General features: G+C 38.7%; 1 protein-coding gene across 48 annotated transcripts in view; it reads right to left on the bottom strand.

Annotated features, from left to right (window-relative positions):
• The window catches only part of clasp2 (cytoplasmic linker associated protein 2), a 328,546-nt gene that overhangs the window by 212,984 nt on the left and 96,984 nt on the right, over window positions 1-18,578 (bottom strand). For 45 of the 48 annotated variants that reach the window (XM_087986123.1, XM_087986122.1, XM_087986097.1 and 42 more), the window contains one exon: window positions 11,015-11,152. In XM_087986123.1, the coding sequence (XP_087842249.1) occupies window positions 11,015-11,152 (138 nt within the window). Of the gene's footprint in view, window positions 1-11,014; window positions 11,153-11,546; window positions 11,699-18,578 lie in introns of those variants that run through there. The other 3 variants (XM_087986124.1, XM_087986117.1, XM_087986125.1) reach the window with 2 other exon arrangements.

Raw genomic sequence — 18,578 nt, forward strand, 5'->3', positions numbered from 1 at the left:
CAACATATATTCAAAGCAGGATAGTGCAAGTCAATTAGTTAATTTGCAAACATGATAGCGATCAGGAAAGAAAAAAAAATGGTAACCAAAAACAAGGTTCTATTCTAACTGATGGAAAAAAGAAATGGAAAGACAGCTATGAAACCAAATCCCAGTGATCATGTTAATTTACCTACAAAAACAGAAATTGCTGGAAAAGCTCAGCAGGTCTGGCAGCATCTGCAGACAGCAATCAAAATTACCATTTCCGGTTGAGTGACCCTTCCTCAGAACTCAGTTGAGCTGAGGGGGCAATAAATAAGCATTGGCAATAAATGCTGGCCTAGAAATTTTGAAATAAACTCAATGTAATTGGTGTAGGGTAGAAACAACCGATTCAGTAAACTCCATTTAATGTTATTATTTTCTTAATCCTTTGGAGTACCTCAATTTGCAGCAGCTGCAATGTAGGTGAACAGAAGGTAAGTGACAAATAATTTGGTTTCAATTATTTATTCTTGGTGAAGCTCCTACCGAAGCTTCAGTAAAATCAGGGGACAAAACAAAAACAAAATGGACATCACTTCTTCTGATTAAAGGAAATCTCCAGAGATGCCATCTGCGCCTGCGTGCTTTCACTATATTCTATTTTAGTTACTTGTAGATCACAATCTCACTTGAACAAACCAATTAATATTACACTAATAACATAGCTGGATGGTATTACAATGCCAATTGACGGTAATACTAGACCAGTCAGATCCCAGTCTGAAATCTGGCTTGATAAATCCTAAAGTTGATTGTTAAACCACGGAGGTCAGTTACCAAATATGTTCATACAAGCAACATGTGTACTCTTTAACACACAGAATAAACTTCTTATTAATCAAAAAAAAATTGAAACATATTACACTCGTTTAAAAAAACAGAAAACTTTCAATGTAAATACCATCAAAACTCTCACTCGTCCTTTAATTCTAGTACAGGCAGACAATCCTTTATCCGAAAAGCTCTGAAATCTTAAGATTTCTTCGTGAAGTTTTTTTTCTCATTAAAAAGGTTGGTTGGCATGCAAACAGTTAATTCAATTCCACACCCACTTGACCCACATCACTCAGATGCGACATGGGGGCGTGACCCAGCACTGGCAGGTTTCAATTCTGTCTCCGTGCCTGTAGTACTCACAGGTATGTCTGCTGTTCGCTAAGATTTTTAAAAATTTCACCGTTACACTGTTACTTATTCCGAAATCCAAAAAATTCTGAATTCCGAAAACCAGCAGGTCTCTAGGGTTTCGGATAATTGTGTACTGTAATATCCTTACAAACATCAAATTCCAATGAGAGTCACCATCATCTCCACACTAAGATTTCTTGCTCAGGCTAGCATAGCTGCAACAGGTTTCCTTCCACCAAATTCTTAGGCATTTGCCAGATGCCCTTCCTCAGCTGACATCTCCCCCAGAAACATTTGAAAACAAACTACAAACTGAATTCACAATCACTTTAACTTCTGACCAAACATAAGAGAATCCTCTCTCTACTCTCTGGCACAGCCATACTCTGACATGTATTTTTCTATCTCTTTGTGTGTCCCTGGACTTCCGACATTAGGCAACAGTGCAGTTTCCTCCAAGCTTTGATTTTTAAATGCATCAACCAATTCTCTTTGGGGGTTATAAAACCTCATTAAAAACACTTGTATACACAAATAGATCTCCAGACCTCCTAGCGCAAAGCACACCAAAACTCTGTAAACTAAAACATCTGCCCTTTCTTTAGACAAAAAATGCAAATTATAAATTAAACTTGAAGTTAGGCATTATTCCTAACAAATAAAGCTCTCACTTCCGATAAGTTTGAGAGTTCAAATCCTATTTAATACCAGAGAAAAAAAAAAGCTGACACTCCAGTGCAATACTGAGGAATGCTGTACAGTTGTAGGTTCAGTTTTTTGTATGAGTTGTTCGGCTGAAGTTCCATCTGCCCTGCTAGTTGTTAGGAACCCATGGCATTATTTTAAAGAATAGAGGCATTATCCCTAATTTCTTGGCTCAGCATATACCCCTCAATCAACATTACAAAACAAATTCTCTATACATGACCACATTTTCTGCGAAACTACTGTGCACACATTTGTTACCTTGTTCCTATATTAAAAGTGTGATCACCATCGAAAATAGTACTTGGTTAGCCATAATGTGCTTTGAGGCATCTACGACTGCCTGATAGGAAACAGTGAGAATAAAAGTGTGATTTTCAGGTTGACAATCTGTAACCAGTGGAGCACCACACAGATGAAAGTTGGGACCTCAATTATTTACAGTGTATGTTAAGGCTTTGGACAAAGCGACCAGGTAGGTTGCACCCAGATTTTCTAATACACACGTAGGTCAGAAAAGTAGTTGTGAGGTGGATGCAAAAGGTCTATAAAGTGATGTCGATAAGTTGTGTGAAAATCTGTCTGATGGAATGCGATATAGTGAGATTGCGTACATTGGTGGAAAAAAATAGAAAATTACATTTAAGGAGAAAGAGACTGCGGAATTCTGTTGTACAGGAGCATCTCAGTCTCCTTGCATACAAATTACAAAATGCTAAGCGTGCAGGTCCAGCAAGTGATATTGCAAGCTTTTTTGGAAGGGTAATAAAATTAGCGAAATCTTGCCACAACAATAAAGAACACAATTGAGACCACACCAAGAGTAGTGCATCTGTTTGACTCTCCATGCTTAAGGGGGGATATATTTGTTTTGGCAACAACTCCAAAAAAGATTCACAAGTTGATTTCTGATATGAATGGGTTTCCTTTAGAGATAAAATGAGCAGAATGTACCTATACTCATTAGAGTTTTGATGATTAAGAGATAATCTTATTACAACATAATAACTTTTAGCTTTATTTATTTTCTACTTAAAACTAAGAAGGTTTGCAATGTGTAACGTTTAACTTTTTTTGTTTGTTTTACGCTATACTATTATTACTGCAATGTTTAACTTTTAACTTTGTTCTTAAGATTCTGTATGTAGGTACTTGTACCTAAGAAAGCATCTTGAATGAAGACATTACATACTGTACTGCTGTACTTTTGTACTTGAGTATACGTGACAATGAAATCAACTTATCAATCAATCCTGAAGGATTTGACAGTATAGCTGCTCATAGGAGAACTCTGACCTAGAGGCAGAATCTCCAAAATGAGGGATCTCACTTTTAAGACAATGCTGAGGAGGAATTTCTTCTTGCACAGTCAGTAAGTTTTGGAGTTTTCCACCCCAGAGAACTTTAAAAACAGTCTCATTGAATATATTCAAGGCTAAGATGACATGTTTAATGCAATAGAGTCACAGATTATGAGAGGTGGCAGGAAACTGGACTTACAGCCATGTTCTTACTGAATGGTAGAGCAGGTTTGAGGGGCCAAAATAGCCTATGTCTTATTTTTGATGCAATTGAGAAAATCATATTAAATGCACTCTTACTTTGTTTCTAAAGCCAAATAAGTGTACATCTAAATTCTAAGCAGATAATGCATAACCTTCCAGCCTACATACATTAACCTAAAATGATCCCCAAATTGAAGAATGGTGTGAAAGTGTGTGATCAAATATTCCCTCTACCACACTTCTACATTCAAGTGATTTTCTTTTCAAAATTTATAGTTTTGGCATAATTTCAGAGACCAAATGTGGCTTCCAGTCATCCGGGTGAACCACAGGCCTATTTTTGTCGCTTAACAAATCCAAAAAAGTGTCTTAAATAGCGTAATGAGCTTTATGTGACCTTAATTGATATGTCAAAGGGCTTGGACCCCATCAATCACAAAGCACTTTGGAAATGCTCTGGAGACTTGGATGTCCAGCAAAATCTGCTACATCCTATAACTCTTGTATAATATAATGGATTAGAAACCATGCTCTTTTATATTTTATAGGCATAAAGCAAGATTGTGTGATTCCGCCAAAGCTCTTCACCATCTGCTGCAGGCTTCTCCTGGTGCTCATTTGTGACTAATTTCACAAAGAATCATGCTTGATTAAAGACCCAACAGGACTTTTTTAAATGTCAAATTGCTGAGAGCCAAAACTAAGGTGACTTTCCAGTGTATCCATGACTTACAAAATTCCAAAAACTGTACAGTTGTAGTCCACATTGCAAGTGTTATTCAGGCCATGCTCAAATGCTTGCACTCCACATACAAAATAACATCAGCAAGTACTAAATCCTTCACCAGCCCTCCCCCAGACAATCACCTGTCCCTGTCGCTTTTAGCACTGATGGGGAGACTTCAGGATGACGGTGGTGTAACTGACCTGAGCCTGGGTCTCATCTTCTCCTGTAGGTTTTCTTTCTCTTTTCTTCATTAGCTCTTTTTTGTTTTCTTTTTAGACTGGAATGTGATGGGTGAAGAAGACAGCCGCTGGCAGCAACAACAGTAACACGAGGATGAGCTGGACGTGGCTCCAACACAGCCAGAGGTCTCCCAGCAAGCAAGGAGCAGGTCCTGGACTAATTTTGCCCAGTCTGGACACGTAGGTCGATGCTCCAGGTCTGCGGCTAGGCCTCAGAACCTTAAGTAGAAATGGCAGTCTCAGCACAGCATGGCAGTCCTGTCCCGGTATGGAAGTCTTCTTCATCTTTGGCTTCCAGGTATTAATGGTCTCATCCAGGAGTGGTGGTCTTGGCCTGACATGGTGATCTTCTTCAGTGGAGGATTCTGGATCAGTATTCCAGCAGCCTGGCGTTGCTGTCCCAGAATGGTTGCCTCATCCTGGCTGCGTCTTCAAGATATTCCATTGTTCTTTGGCTTTCCCAGAGCCCAGGAGTTGTAACCGAACTGTGATGTTTGTCTTAATTTTACTTTTTATTAGCATTATGTATGACTTCTGGCATAGATGTAGGCACCGCAGTGGGGTGATTTATAAAACTTTTTACTGTATTTTTCATGTAAAACTGCACATGACAATAAATTTCTTATCTGTTTTAGAGGTATTGTTGAACATTTCCCATATCTGAAAAGATACTTTTCTCAAAAGGTCACCATTGAGGAGCAGATCTAGCACAAAATCAATTATGCTTGTACAGCCTTACAAACATTATACAATCACGTCTTTGATAGCAAAGATCTCCACAAGAAAACAAAGGCTTCAGTCTACAAAGCTGTTATTGACATGTGTCTTTTATAGAGCAGAAAGAAATTTTGGTCACCCATCAAAAGTACCACCAGGGCTGCAGTGTTTTGGTGAATTCCCAGGATACTCAGTAAAGTGGGTACACAGGCAAACAATTTCTGGTACTTATTTGATGCCAATTTCTTCAGCATGACAAGCATGATCATGTCAAAACAGTTCCATTGGTTTGGACACTGCATCAACACACCAAATAGATTAGATTAGATTAGATTAGATTCCCTTTGGCCCAACAAGTCCACACCGACCCTCTGAAGAGTAACCCACCCAGACCTACTTCCCGGTGACTAATGCACCTAACACTATGGGTAATTTACCATGGTCAATTCATCTAACCAGCACATCTTTGGACTGTGGGAGAAAACCCACACAGGCATGGGGGAAACGTGCAAACTCCACACAGACAGTCATCCGAGGCTGGAATCGAACTTGGATCTCTGGTACTGTGAGGCTGTAGTGCTAATCACTGAGCCACCATGCCCCAAAATAATTGGCTTCTAAAACAAATCCTCTTTTCACAACTTAAGGATGGCTCCTGATCTCAGTAAGTACAGAAAAGCATTTTAAGGACACTGAAGGCCTCACTGAAAAGGGGATAAATTGACATTGGCATGTAGGCGCACTTTGGTGCAAACTATACCATTTAGGCAACATCTCATTCAACAAGCGAAAGGAGAGCAGAACCCTATCTCAAGAATCCCTTTTCCCCAGGACAACTCTAGTCCTTTCTGTTCAAAGACCAATGACTCCAGACTCGATTTGCTGAGATACTTGAGGTCATACAAATCATGAAACCTGGCAAGCGTCATCCTTGTTTTGAGAAACTGACAAGAATGACAGTCAAGTGATTCGAATCTTATATAAAAAAATTACATCAGAGGGTACAAACACTACACAAGCAATTTGTATCAATTCTGAATATCAATATCCTCAATTTGTAATGACGTAATTTTTAATGCAGAAAACTGCTGAAAGAAATTATAAAGTTTGAAAAACCTGATGGAGATGGGGAGAAAGGAGACATGAGTTGAAGAGTGCAGATTAAATGAATGGAAAACTTTATTTACAATGCTTTAATTCCAATTAAAGTGAGAAACAATGGGCTGAGATAAGCCATTTTGTGTGACATGCCTTAAAAGAATAAAATGAGCTGGGGTATATTTTAGATGAAGATTTATTTAGTTTCCTGATTATTAGATTACGTGGTTTCAAGAAACGTCCATTTAGAGTCATAGAGATGTACAGCACGGAAACAGAACCTTCGGTCCAACTTCTCCATGCCCACCAGGTATCCCAACCCAATCTAGTCCCACCTGCCAGTGAAGATCTAGACCCCTTTTAAGGAGCCTGTTCGGTCCGAGATGGGTCAAATAATCAACGGAATGCAGTCTGTACAAAGCAAGGTCATTAGTTTAATAAAGTAAGGCACCTTGACGCAATTCTGTCCAGCAACACAGAGATTAAAGCTTCTCTGTTCCGTGGCGAAGTTGCACAATTACATTAGAAAATTACACATTATTTAAATGTTTTTAAAGAGACAGTACAGCCTTAATTACAAAGAAAATCCAATCAACTGTAATAAGGTGACATGATTTACAGCAGGTTAATCCAATGATATTTCCTGAGAAACAGATTGTTTGACGCACATAATAATCTCATGCTTGCTAGTTCCAGATTAGTTCAAAATACCAAATCACTGTTTTTGTATTTTAGCTTAATTCTGCAGAACAGCAGTAAAAGTGCACAGAACTAAATCATTATTTTCAGCCATTTTGTTGTGTTATTTTAAAATGAAAAGCCATTTTGTAGTTAATAAAAATCTACATATACTTGTTGCTTCTGACAACAGCCTAAATTCAAATTTTAGATCCTCACCAGCACCCAGCCCTCTAAACCCTTCCTAATCATATAACCATCCAAATGATTTTTAAATATTGCAATTGTACTAGCCTCCACCACTTCCTCTGGCAGCTCATTTCACACACACGCCACCCTGTGTGTGAAAAAGTTGCCCCTTAGGTCTCTTTCATATCTTTCCCCTCTCACCCTAAACCTATGCCCTCTAGTTCTAGGCTCCCCCAACCCAGGTAAAAGACATTGTCTATTTACCCTATCCATGCTCCTCGTGATTTTATAAACCTCTATGATGTCACCCCTCAGCCTCCAATGCTGCAGGGAAAACAGCCCAAGCCGATTCAACCTCTCCTGATAGCTCAAATCCTCCAACCCTGGCAACATCCTTGTAAACATTTTCTAAACCCTTTTAAGTTTCACAACATCCTTCCGATAGGAAGGAGACCAGAACAGCACGCAATATTCCAAAAGTGGCCTAACCAATGTTCTATACCAATGCAACAGGACCTTCCAACTCCTGTACTCAATACTCTGACCAATAAAGGAAAGCATACCAAATGCCTTCTTCACTATCCTATCTAACTGAGACTCTACTTTCAAGGAGCTATGAGCTGGCATTACTCTGAAAAGCTGAGAAGCAAAGGCTAAATCAAATGCTAGGTAAAGTTGAAGTGCTTAAAGTCTATTTTTCTCCGTTATAAGGCTTCAGAACTTGTGCAGAGAGACAACGAGCAAGACTCTTTCTGGATGGGTGGTTTCAATTAGGCAATCATTGGTGCTGAAATAGATATTAGAATTGTGCACAGATTGTGTTCTTGTATGCATTACATAGTTGGAAAAAGAGAAAACAGGAAGCACCAGGAACTGGTGACTGCACAATACACACTGTTACTGTTGAAGGGTGCTGGAACCTACTAGATATTTTAAAGGATTGAAAAAGGGGCCTCAGTATTATCACAACGGAAGAGATAGGGAGAGACAGGATTTGTATTTGTGGTACCATGTTGATGGCAACTGTGTCTGGGAACTTCAGATGGAACACGTTTGCTGATGTATATGACTCAAGAGCTGTGATAACTGGTGGGCACTTGTGATGCTTCATTTCTGCAATAAGTTATGCGAGTTTTTGTGAAGATATGGGAGGTGCATCTTTGTTATATTTATGATTTAAGCACAATTTATTTTTATTATTCTTATTTGAATGATCCTTCAGCTGAGCTACACTGATTTTGTTTCAGAAAAAGCTTTAAAAGGTGAAATAACACCCAGTATTTTTCTTTTCATTGGCAACGTGAATCAATTCCTCTTCCAAAAGTTATCAATCTCTATGGAGATTGTAACATCAAGGTGGAGATGGAACTATAAAGAATGCTAGTTGCGAGTCAGTTGGTAGGACTTTCACCTTTGTGCAACAAGGTCATAGGTTCAAATTCCACAGCTGCACTTGAGCAATATAATCTAGCAAACACCTCAGTGCAGTACTTAAATGGATGGAAAAGATCCCATGGCATTATTTCAAAGAGTAGGAACTTATGCAGTAGTTATTCTACAATGTCCAGGCCAATAAAACTCCGTCAATCATTGTTCCAATAATAGATAGTCTGGAAATTATCATAATACTGTTTGCAGAGTTTACTGTGTGCAAATTAGTTTTCATGCATCCGACAATGACTACACTTCCAAAGGAGTTCATTGGTTGCAAAGCACTTTGGGGCACCCAGTAAGTTCCTCCAAGGTGTGACATAAATGCAAACCTTTTTCTTCTTTTCTTTGTAGTTGCACATGACAATACTAGATTTCACACTAAATGAACACACAAAAATATGCTGCATGGTTCTTCAGAGAAATAGAAAAAACTGCAATCCATAAGGGTAAAGTTAGCAAATAAAGCAAAGCACGGTTTAAACAACATGCTTTGAGCAAAATTAACTATAATTGGTGAAAAGTGGCATCAAATTAGATGGTTTAAGCAGCTTCAGATGGGCTCATAATCTGCCACATTAGTAGAGTCGAGAAAAGGAGGATAGATTTAATAGAAACAAGGAATATTAATGGGTTGATTTGTAAGATTAGAGGAGGTTGTAGAGATAAAATAAGGTACAATACTGAAGGGACTTCTAAATGAAAATGAAAATTTTTAATTTAAATTGTTGCGAGGTCTGGATATGAAGGCTACAAGGACAGAGATAATAGTTAGGACTCAGTGCATAATAGGATATATGGAGCAGAATTTGGGATAAGCCAAAGATCTGACAAATACAAGAACATGACACTAATCTTCATGGAACATACCACAGCTAGTAAGAAATATTGTTGAAAAATTGTTGCAAATAATGTCAGACAGCTTCTCCATTATGCTTATACATTCATTTCCTGTTCTCAGCTCCACCATCCTTCCTGACTACCTATTCTAATTCAGAAAAATAAAAAACTCACAGTTCATGTGTCCACATCCTTTGGGGAACACAAGAACAAGGACTAAGTGAGAGGTCTGAAATTCAAAATGTCACTAGATTGCAAGGTATCCTTCCATATCATGGACACCTGACCATGAATCTATGATATTCCACAAACAAATTCATTGTAGGACTAAAGTTAATAAAGTATAATATTCAGAAGTGCAGTTTTTATGTCACCACTAGTAACCACACACAAAATGCCCGCTTTAAATATAACTATTTATTGTATAGAATTAGGAGCAATCCATCAGCATCTTGATTGCCTAAAAACACAACAACAAAATAGGTAAGCACATCCTGTCAGGTAGCATCCAAGGAACAGGAGAATCGACATTTCGGGCATAAGCCCTTCATCAGCCCTTCCTGATGAAGGGCTGATGCCTGAAACATTGATTCTCTTGCTCCTCGAATGCTGTATTGATAGGTCTCTATTTCATAAAATAAAGTTGGTTTGAAAAGTTAATAAAATGGTGCACATTTTTAAAAATAAAATTCCTGTCCATCTCTCTCAGCTTGTTAGTGATTAAAAAGTATTAACTATTGCTGCATAATTCAACCATCAGGACAGACTCAAACAGGCAGAGGGAGCTATAGAATAGAATAGAATAGAATTTAATATAGAATTGTTAGTGTGGAAGCAGGCCATTCAGTCCATTGGGTTCATACCAACCTTCCTAACAGCAATTCATCCAGACCCACCCCACTGACCCTATCCTGTAACCCTACATTTACTATTGCTAACCCACCTTGCCTGCATATCCCTGGACACTATGGCCAATCCACCGGATCTGCACATCTTTGGACTATGAGAAGAAACTAGAGCACCAAGAGGAAACCCATGGACACATGGGGAGAATATGCAAACTCCACACAGACAGATGCCCGAGGGGGAAATTGAACTTGGGTCCATGGCTTTGTGAAGTAACACTGCCAACCACTGAGCCACTGTGCCACCCGTTGGTGCTCATTGCCTATGAGGATAGTGTGTGCAGAGAATTATTTTTCAAAAGGAAAATGAATTGCCACTTGACATAAACAGAATCCTGTCTCAATCCAGTGGGATGGACTGGATTACTTAATAGAGATCTAAATGAAATTGGACCCTTTCTGTGTCGTAATGACTCAGAATTTACAACTGATCAAGTTTCAACTGCCATCTGCAGCAGAGAGTTCTAAACTTTTTCCACCTTTTGTGTGGAGAAGAAATTTCAAATTTCATTCCTGAAAGGTCCAGCTCTCGTTTTTACAATGTTCTCTTGCCTTAGACTCCCCAGTCAACAGAAAATGTTTCCCTATCACATACATTCTTGAGAAAGACCAGAAATTTATTTTCAAATATTTGTCTGTAGGAGGTGATCTCTGGTTGTGTAGACACCTCATCAAACACAGGGAAATGTTTTTAGAAAAAGAGCTGCCTTTTCATCTTATTTCACAAAACCATGAATTGTTCTTTCAGTAATTGTGCCAATTAAATCTATACTTAAGATAAATCTTATTACTAAATGCAATCGAAGAACAAACTAACTACAGTACCTGATTTAGATCCGGGTGCAGAGGCTGATCGTTTCCCACCAATGCTTGCACTTGCCATTTTCTTAGCCGGTACCTTAAATGTAGAACTGGCTGATGGTCTGTTTCCATCCACAGACTCCTCATCATCAAAGCTTTTATCTTCAAAAAAATGCACACAAAATATTAAGCTACAATAAATCGTAAATATTTAGTTATAATATCTAGTTATCTTGTTAAAGAAAAAAAAACAATCAGACAAATAGTCTTATTTTCTCAATGACTATTCTGACTGTAAAGTGGAAATGAAAAAGGTACCCACCCTGGCTAAACAGCGTTAATCTAACCTTTTCTGCCCTATGTAACAAACATTTTAACTCAGATTGGAATAAATCGGCATACCAGTCTATTGTACTGACATTTCAAATGTTGCTTTAAATGCCAAAATGAACTTGTGAAGCAAATCTTTGTTTCTGCTGCTTTTGTATGTGCTTCAGCCTACGCATCCTCCCACTTTATAGCTCTCTGCCTTTTCCACCCAGATTCTGCAACTTACAGGCACAGATCCTCTTGCAAATCAGCCGTCTCATTCCTTTTTTAAAAAATTGCTGTCAATTCGTCTCATGCAAGCAGCTCCCAAAAGATCACATGATCAACTGTTAGTCAATTTTCAACAACAATCAATTCAAGTCCCTATCTCAAAGTACTCGCCATGAATACAACAGAGGCTTATTCCGGCATCTTTACCCTTTCTCCCTTCACTAGGTGCTCAGCAGCCAATCAGCTAAAAGGTGACATCATCTCATCCAGCCACTGCCAGATAGAGGTGAAAATTCCCCTTGCATATAAATTCTGTTCTCATACACAACTGCAATTCCTTTATTGCAGATTCTACTAGATTCAACCTGCTTAGGTGAAATAAGATCCAGCACTTTAGCACTGAATGGTTTTCTACATCATATTTTCTTTAGCCTTATTCAAATATACAGCTATTGTTACTTAATAATCAATTTTTAAAAATTCTTTCAATAGTGAGGCACCATTAATTTTAAAGACTAAGCTGAAATAGCTTTTAATTTTAATCAATTAGCAAATATTGCATTTACAAGGTGCAATATTGCTGCTCTTGTCTATGAAAAGATTTTTTAATCTGTTGGCCTACAGCACAGCCATACTGATTTGAGTATGCAAGCATGTGCTTAAGGTTCTGTGCTCTGAAGTCAAGACACAATTCATAAATTCAAATGAACGGGGTATGGTTTAATTTTGTTGCTTTGAATTTAGTTTCTTAAATTCCAATATAATGATGACAACAACTTAGCTTCTTAAAACACCTCCTAGGTAATAAAACTTCCCAAGGCACTTCGCAGGAATATTATTAAACAAAATATGACACCTAGCCACATTAAGAACCATGCCAACAGCCTGGTCAAAAAAGCAGATTTTTAAGGAGATTTTCGCCTTAATAGTTCATGGCACGTCAATGGTGGAGTGTTTAAAATCGCAGCTGCTCAAATGCCAGAATGAGATATGCAGACATCGCAGAGGGTTGAAAGGCTGGAGTGCATTACTGTGGTAGGGATGGATGAGGGCAAAGAAGAATAGCAGAAAATTTATCAGGTCAAGATGTTGCTTGACAGGGAGAAAAAGTAGCTACATGATAGGTGAATAAGAAATTGGCAGAGTTGTGGATGATCTCAAAAATACAAAAAGTTGAACATGGGAAACCGTATAAATAAGGGTTTCAAAGGTCAATGAGCTGAGACAGAGAGTAAGTCAGGGTAAAGTTCAGGAGGTGGAAATTAGGGGTCTTAGTGAGGTGCAAATGTGTGATTGGAAGAAAGCCTCAGCAGTTAAATAAAACAACCAATATTGTAAACATTTAGTCTCCAAGTGTTGCCAGGAAGAGGGATAGAGTCAGCAGCACAAATACAGTTTGAAGCATGGACTGAAAACAATGGCTTCAGTCTTGCAAATATTTAATGGATAGAAACTTGTTCTTATCCAGTACAGGATGTCAGATAAGCAGTCTGATAACTTAGCAACAGTGAAGGAGACACAGGAACATGGGACCTAGAGAGACTGTGATGAGATAGTACTAGATGTCATCAGCATGCGCATGGAAACTAATACTGTGCATCTGGATGACATTGCCAAGAGCAACATGCAGATAACTGATGGCAGGATTGTGGGGAAAGAAGGCAACGATAATTCCTCGGGGGTCACCATACATAATGGAACATAATTATCAGGCATCCACAACCACTACAACTTAGAAATTGACTTTTTACACAGTCAGTTCAGCTGTTTAGATGAAGAGTACCAAAAACAGCAGACTCAGTATTACTATCTAGGAGTAAACCTAATAAAGTGACGACGTTATGTTATGGACTCTGTGGTAGGAGCTAACCAGAGTTTCTAAAGAGATGTTAGAGTTCCGTGCTTGTTACAGGTGCTGTATGATAGCTGTAAAATCAACTTACTCCTAAGTTGAGCCTGACGTCTCACAAGAGACAATCACATACCTTAAATGTAATGTAACTGGCCACTATATAATATATAATAAACCTATTCACAGTTAGATGAATTGATGACAGGGAGTGTGTACAAAAGGAAATTCATCCAGCAACCAATGGCTGATTGGTCTATTGTCTTGTGACTTGCTGTCAATGATAAAGACCACTGCCTACCAACAACTATGTGATTTGCTTCCAGATAGCTGAACAGCTTAAAGCAAAATACAGTGGATGCACAAAATCTGAAATTAAAATTGAAAGTGCTAGAAAAACTCAAATGCTGCCAAACCTGCTGGATTTCTCTAGCACATTCCATTTTTATTATAAATTGAACAGTTTGCACGTATTAATGAGATGTTCAGATGCCTTCTGCAAAGAATGTTATCTGTTTGTGTGCAGTAAGAAAAAAAACCTAAAGCCTGAATAAAACCAGTTAATTTTCCTCATTCGTTGCTGTAAGCTGTAACTTTGAACAATAACCCAGATGATTTATAAGTATAAATTGTAAAAGAGTACTTAAAAAGAATAGCAGGGACAATTAAGAAAAAAGTGAATTAATGGAGGCATGTGACACATCTGAAGTAATAAATTAATACTTTGTATCTGTCTTAACCAAGGAGGTGGATGTTACTCAGACCATGGTGACAAAGGATGAAGCTCTGCTGCTCGTAGGGTTTGAAATTGATTAAAAAGTGTTGGATGGACTGTAGGTACTTAAAGTTGATGAGGCACTAGGACCTGATTAGATACATCCAAGTATATTGAAGGAAGTGACAGTAGAAATTGCAGAAGCAATAGTCATAATCCTTGAGACTTCCCTAGACTCAGGGAATGTGTTAAAAGGACTGGAGCACTACAAACATCACATCCTTGTCAGAAAAAAAGGTGCATTGATAAATCCAGCATACAACCATACAAAATAGGAACAGAAGTAGAGCATGCGGCTCATCAAAGCACAGACTCCTACAGATCTCCACTCATTACATCCTACCAATCAGACAAAGATCCAGCAAGCCAGCCAATGTTGTATCTTTGCTAGTATGATACCACCTATATCATATGCTAGTTTCCATAATAATCTTTGATAAGGAACTTTACCAATGTCTCTGGACATCAAAATACAGTATGTTTACAGGCTAGTTTATCCATAGCACATGTCACTCAAAACAAAGAAAACTTACAGCCCAGGAACAGGCCCTTCAGCCCTCCAAACTGACTCCTTCAACAAACCAATAAATTGGTTAAACATGATTTCCCCATTCCCAAAACCATGTTGACTCTTCACAATTACCCTGAATCTTTCTAGGTATGCAGCTTTAATCTCCTTAAAAATCAATTTTAACACTATCCCTACAACAGGCATCAAAGTAACTGGCATAAAATAAAGCAAAGTGGGTATGCTGGAAATCTAAAACAAAAGTGGAAAGTGCTGGAGAAACGCCGCATCCATGGAGAGAAATGTTCATCTGTGGAAAGGATGTTCTGACAAAGGTTTACCGGATTCAAAAGATTAATTCTGTGTTTCTTCCCACAGATGCTGCCAGACCTGCTGAGTTTCGCCAGCATTTTCTGTTCTTTTATTAAGCTAATTGGTTTATAGTTTTCTATTTTCTGTCTACTTCCCTTATTCAATAATGGGATTAAATTTGTTACTTGCACATCTGATGAAACTTTTCCTGTGTTATGACCAGACCCCAGCTGAGGTTGCCAAATTCTTTACAGTTTGAGACAGGATACCCCAAACTGTTAAGCTCCTGGGGATCCCTTTACCTGTGGTTACCTTTTGCTCAGGTCTATATGAACTTATGTTTTAAAAGGAGCCAGTTTAAACAGGATTTCTTATTAATTACAATTACCCCAACTATTGCCATGTCTCTATCACAAGAACCCAATACAGTAGATTCTGCTATAATGCAGTAATTCTGTTCTCATGCAATCCTGTGTTATAAGAAAATTGCATAATAGCAGCACCATTTAAACTAATGGGGCCGCAACTGTGTTATAACCAATATACGCTTTAAAAGTTCATGCTTTAGAATGATGTCCCCAATTCTTCAAACACGTTATAGCAAATTTGCATGAGTGAAATGCATGTTATAGCAGAATTACCTATATTTCTTCTTAAATACTTTGTCCCACACTGTGGTTATTGCTAGATGGCCTTTGGACCAGTCCCAGTATTATAGAGCAGTCAGTTTAACTGCAGTGGCAGGTAAACATTTAGAAACACTTAATTGGGAACATCTTAGTAGTCACATGGATAAAGGTGGGTTGATCAGAAAAAAGTTAGCTTGAATTTCTAAAGCAAAACTCATGTTTGACTAAATTGCTGGAGTTTTTGAAGAAATATTCGAAAGGATAGTTGACGGTAATAATGTTGATATGGTTACATGGATTTTCAGTAAATTTGACACAATGCCTCACGACAGCCTTGTGAGAAAAGTCATAACTCGTGGAGTAAAAAGGGACAGTAGCTGTGTGGATACAAAACTGGAGAAGTAATTGGGACAGATGGTAATAGTCAGTGGATATTCTTTGGGCTTGTAGAAGAGTTCCCTGGAGTCGGTATTGGGACCCTTAGGAAAATGGCTTTGTCTTAATACTCATTCGGAGAAGCAGTGCAGACACAATGCGCTAAGATATCTAAGAATGACTAAACCATTGAATATTAAAAACAGATGGCTAGAAACTCCCTTTTTGGAATTGGTTGTTCTCTGGTACTCATATGGCATGATTGTTACTTGTTCTTTATCAGTCCGAACTTGAATGCTTTCTAAGTGTTGCACGTAAACACGAGCCATTTCAGTAACTGAGGAACTGCGAATGGTATTAAATGCATTAACCACTAGTCAGCATCCCCACTGCTTACCTTATGATGGAGGAAAAATCACTGATGCATCAACTTAAGATACTTGGGCCGAGGACACTACCCTGAAAAACGTTTGAAACAATGTCCTGACCTCCAATAACTATCTTCCATGCTGCGAGGTATGACTCTGAACACCAATCCTTCTAACCACTGATACCACACTGAGTCAAATGCTGCCACAATGTCTTTCACGTATCCATATTAAATATAAAATTTGTTCATCACTTCTCCCAATTTCCCACAAGTTGCAGAAAAAATTAACGACAAGTTAGCTTGACTTAGTATTTTTTAATGTGACTAGTTTTATTACATCTGTTTGTGAACTGACAGATCACCGAAACTTGAAACTTCACCCCATCTTGCTTGTGACATTACCTGTGCCAGCACCACAATTGGAACCACTGGATGTGAACAAAATGAGCAGCAAGATGGTACAATGCTCAGTCCACGTATAAATCCGTACTGGTTTGTGGGACCTGGATGAGTTGATAAGTGTAAATTTGTGAAGGGGGATACAGATGTTCTCAACGGGGAGAGGGGCGAGCAAGAGGTCATTGTCCACATTGGAAACAACGACATAGGAAGGGAAACGGTTGCGACTCTGAAGGGAGATTACAGAGAGTTAGGCAGGAATTTAAAAAGGAGGTCCTCGAGAGTAGTAATATCTGGACTACTCCCAGTGCTACAAGCCTGTGAGGGCAGGAATAGGAGGATAGAGCAGATGAAAGCATGGCAGAGGAGCTGATGTATGGGACAAGGATTCACGTTTTTGGATCATTGGAATCTCTTTTGGGGGTAGAAGTGACCTGTACAAGAAGGACAGATTGCACCTAAATTGGAAGGGGGATAATATACTGGCAGAGAGATTTGCTAGAGCTGCTCAGGAGGATTTAAACCAGTAAGGAGGTGGGGTTGGGACCCAGGGAGATAGTGAGGAAACAGATCTATCTGAGACTAATACAGTTGAGAACACAAGCGAGTCAAACAGGGCAGGCAGGGACAAGGTAGGAATAATAAATTAAACTGCATTTATTTCAATGCAAGGGGCCTAACAGGGAAGGCAGATGAACTCAGGGCATGGTTAGGAACATGGGACTGGGCTATCATAGCAATCACAGAAACATGGCTCAGGGATGGGTACGACTGGCAGCTTAATGTTCCAGGATACAAATGCTACAGAGAGAATAGAAATGGAGGCAAGAGAGGAGGGGGAGAGGCATTTTTGATAAGGGATAGCATTATAGCTGGACTGAGGGAGGATATTCCTGGAAATACATCCAGGGAAGTTATTTGGGTGGAACTGAGAAATAAGAAAGGGATGATCACCTTATTGGGATTGTATTATAGACCCCCTAAAAGTAAGGGAAATTGAGAAACAAACTTGTAAGAAGATCTCAGCTATCTGTAAGAATAATATGGGGTTATGGTAAGAGATTTTAACTTTCCAAACATAGACTGGGACTGCCATAGTGTTAAGGGTTTAGATGGAGAGGAATTTGTTAAGCATGTACAAAAAAACTTTCTGATTCACTATGTGGATGTACCTACTCGAGAAGGTGCAAAACTTGATCTACTCTTGGGAAATAAGGCAGGGCAGGTGACTGAGGTGTCAGTGGGGGAGCACTTTGGGGCCAGCATCCATAATTCTATTAGATTTAAAATAGTGATGGAAAAAGATAGACCAGATCTAAAAGTTGAAGTTCTAAATTGGAGAAAGGCCAATTTTGACGGTATTAGGCAAGAACTTTCGAAAGCTGATTGGAGGCAGATGTTCTCAGGGAAAGGGACGGCAAGAAAATGGGAAGCCTTCAGAAATGAGATAACAAGAATCCAGAGAAAGTATATTCCTGTTAGGGTGAAAGGGAAGACTGGTAGGTATAGGGAATACTGGATGACTAAAGAAATTGAGGGTTTGGTTAAGAAAAAGAAGGAAGCATATGTCAGGTATAGACAGGATAGATCGAGTGAATCCTTAGAAGAGTATAAAGAAAGTAGGAGTATACTTAAGAGGGAAATCAGGAGGGCAAAAAGGGGACATGAGATACCTTTGGCACATAAAATTAAGGAGAATCTAAAGGATTTTTACAAATATATTAAGACAAAAGGGTAACTAGGGAGAGAATAGGGCCCCTCAAAGATCAGCAAGGTAGCCTTTATGTGGGGCCGCAGAAAATGGGGGAGATATTAAACGAGTATTTTGCAT

The sequence above is a fragment of the Chiloscyllium plagiosum genome, unplaced genomic scaffold (genome assembly GCF_037043375.1).
Source record: "Chiloscyllium plagiosum isolate Xiang-an unplaced genomic scaffold, Cpla_swu_hap1 HiC_scaffold_4, whole genome shotgun sequence".
Lineage (NCBI taxonomy): Eukaryota > Metazoa > Chordata > Chondrichthyes > Orectolobiformes > Hemiscylliidae > Chiloscyllium > Chiloscyllium plagiosum.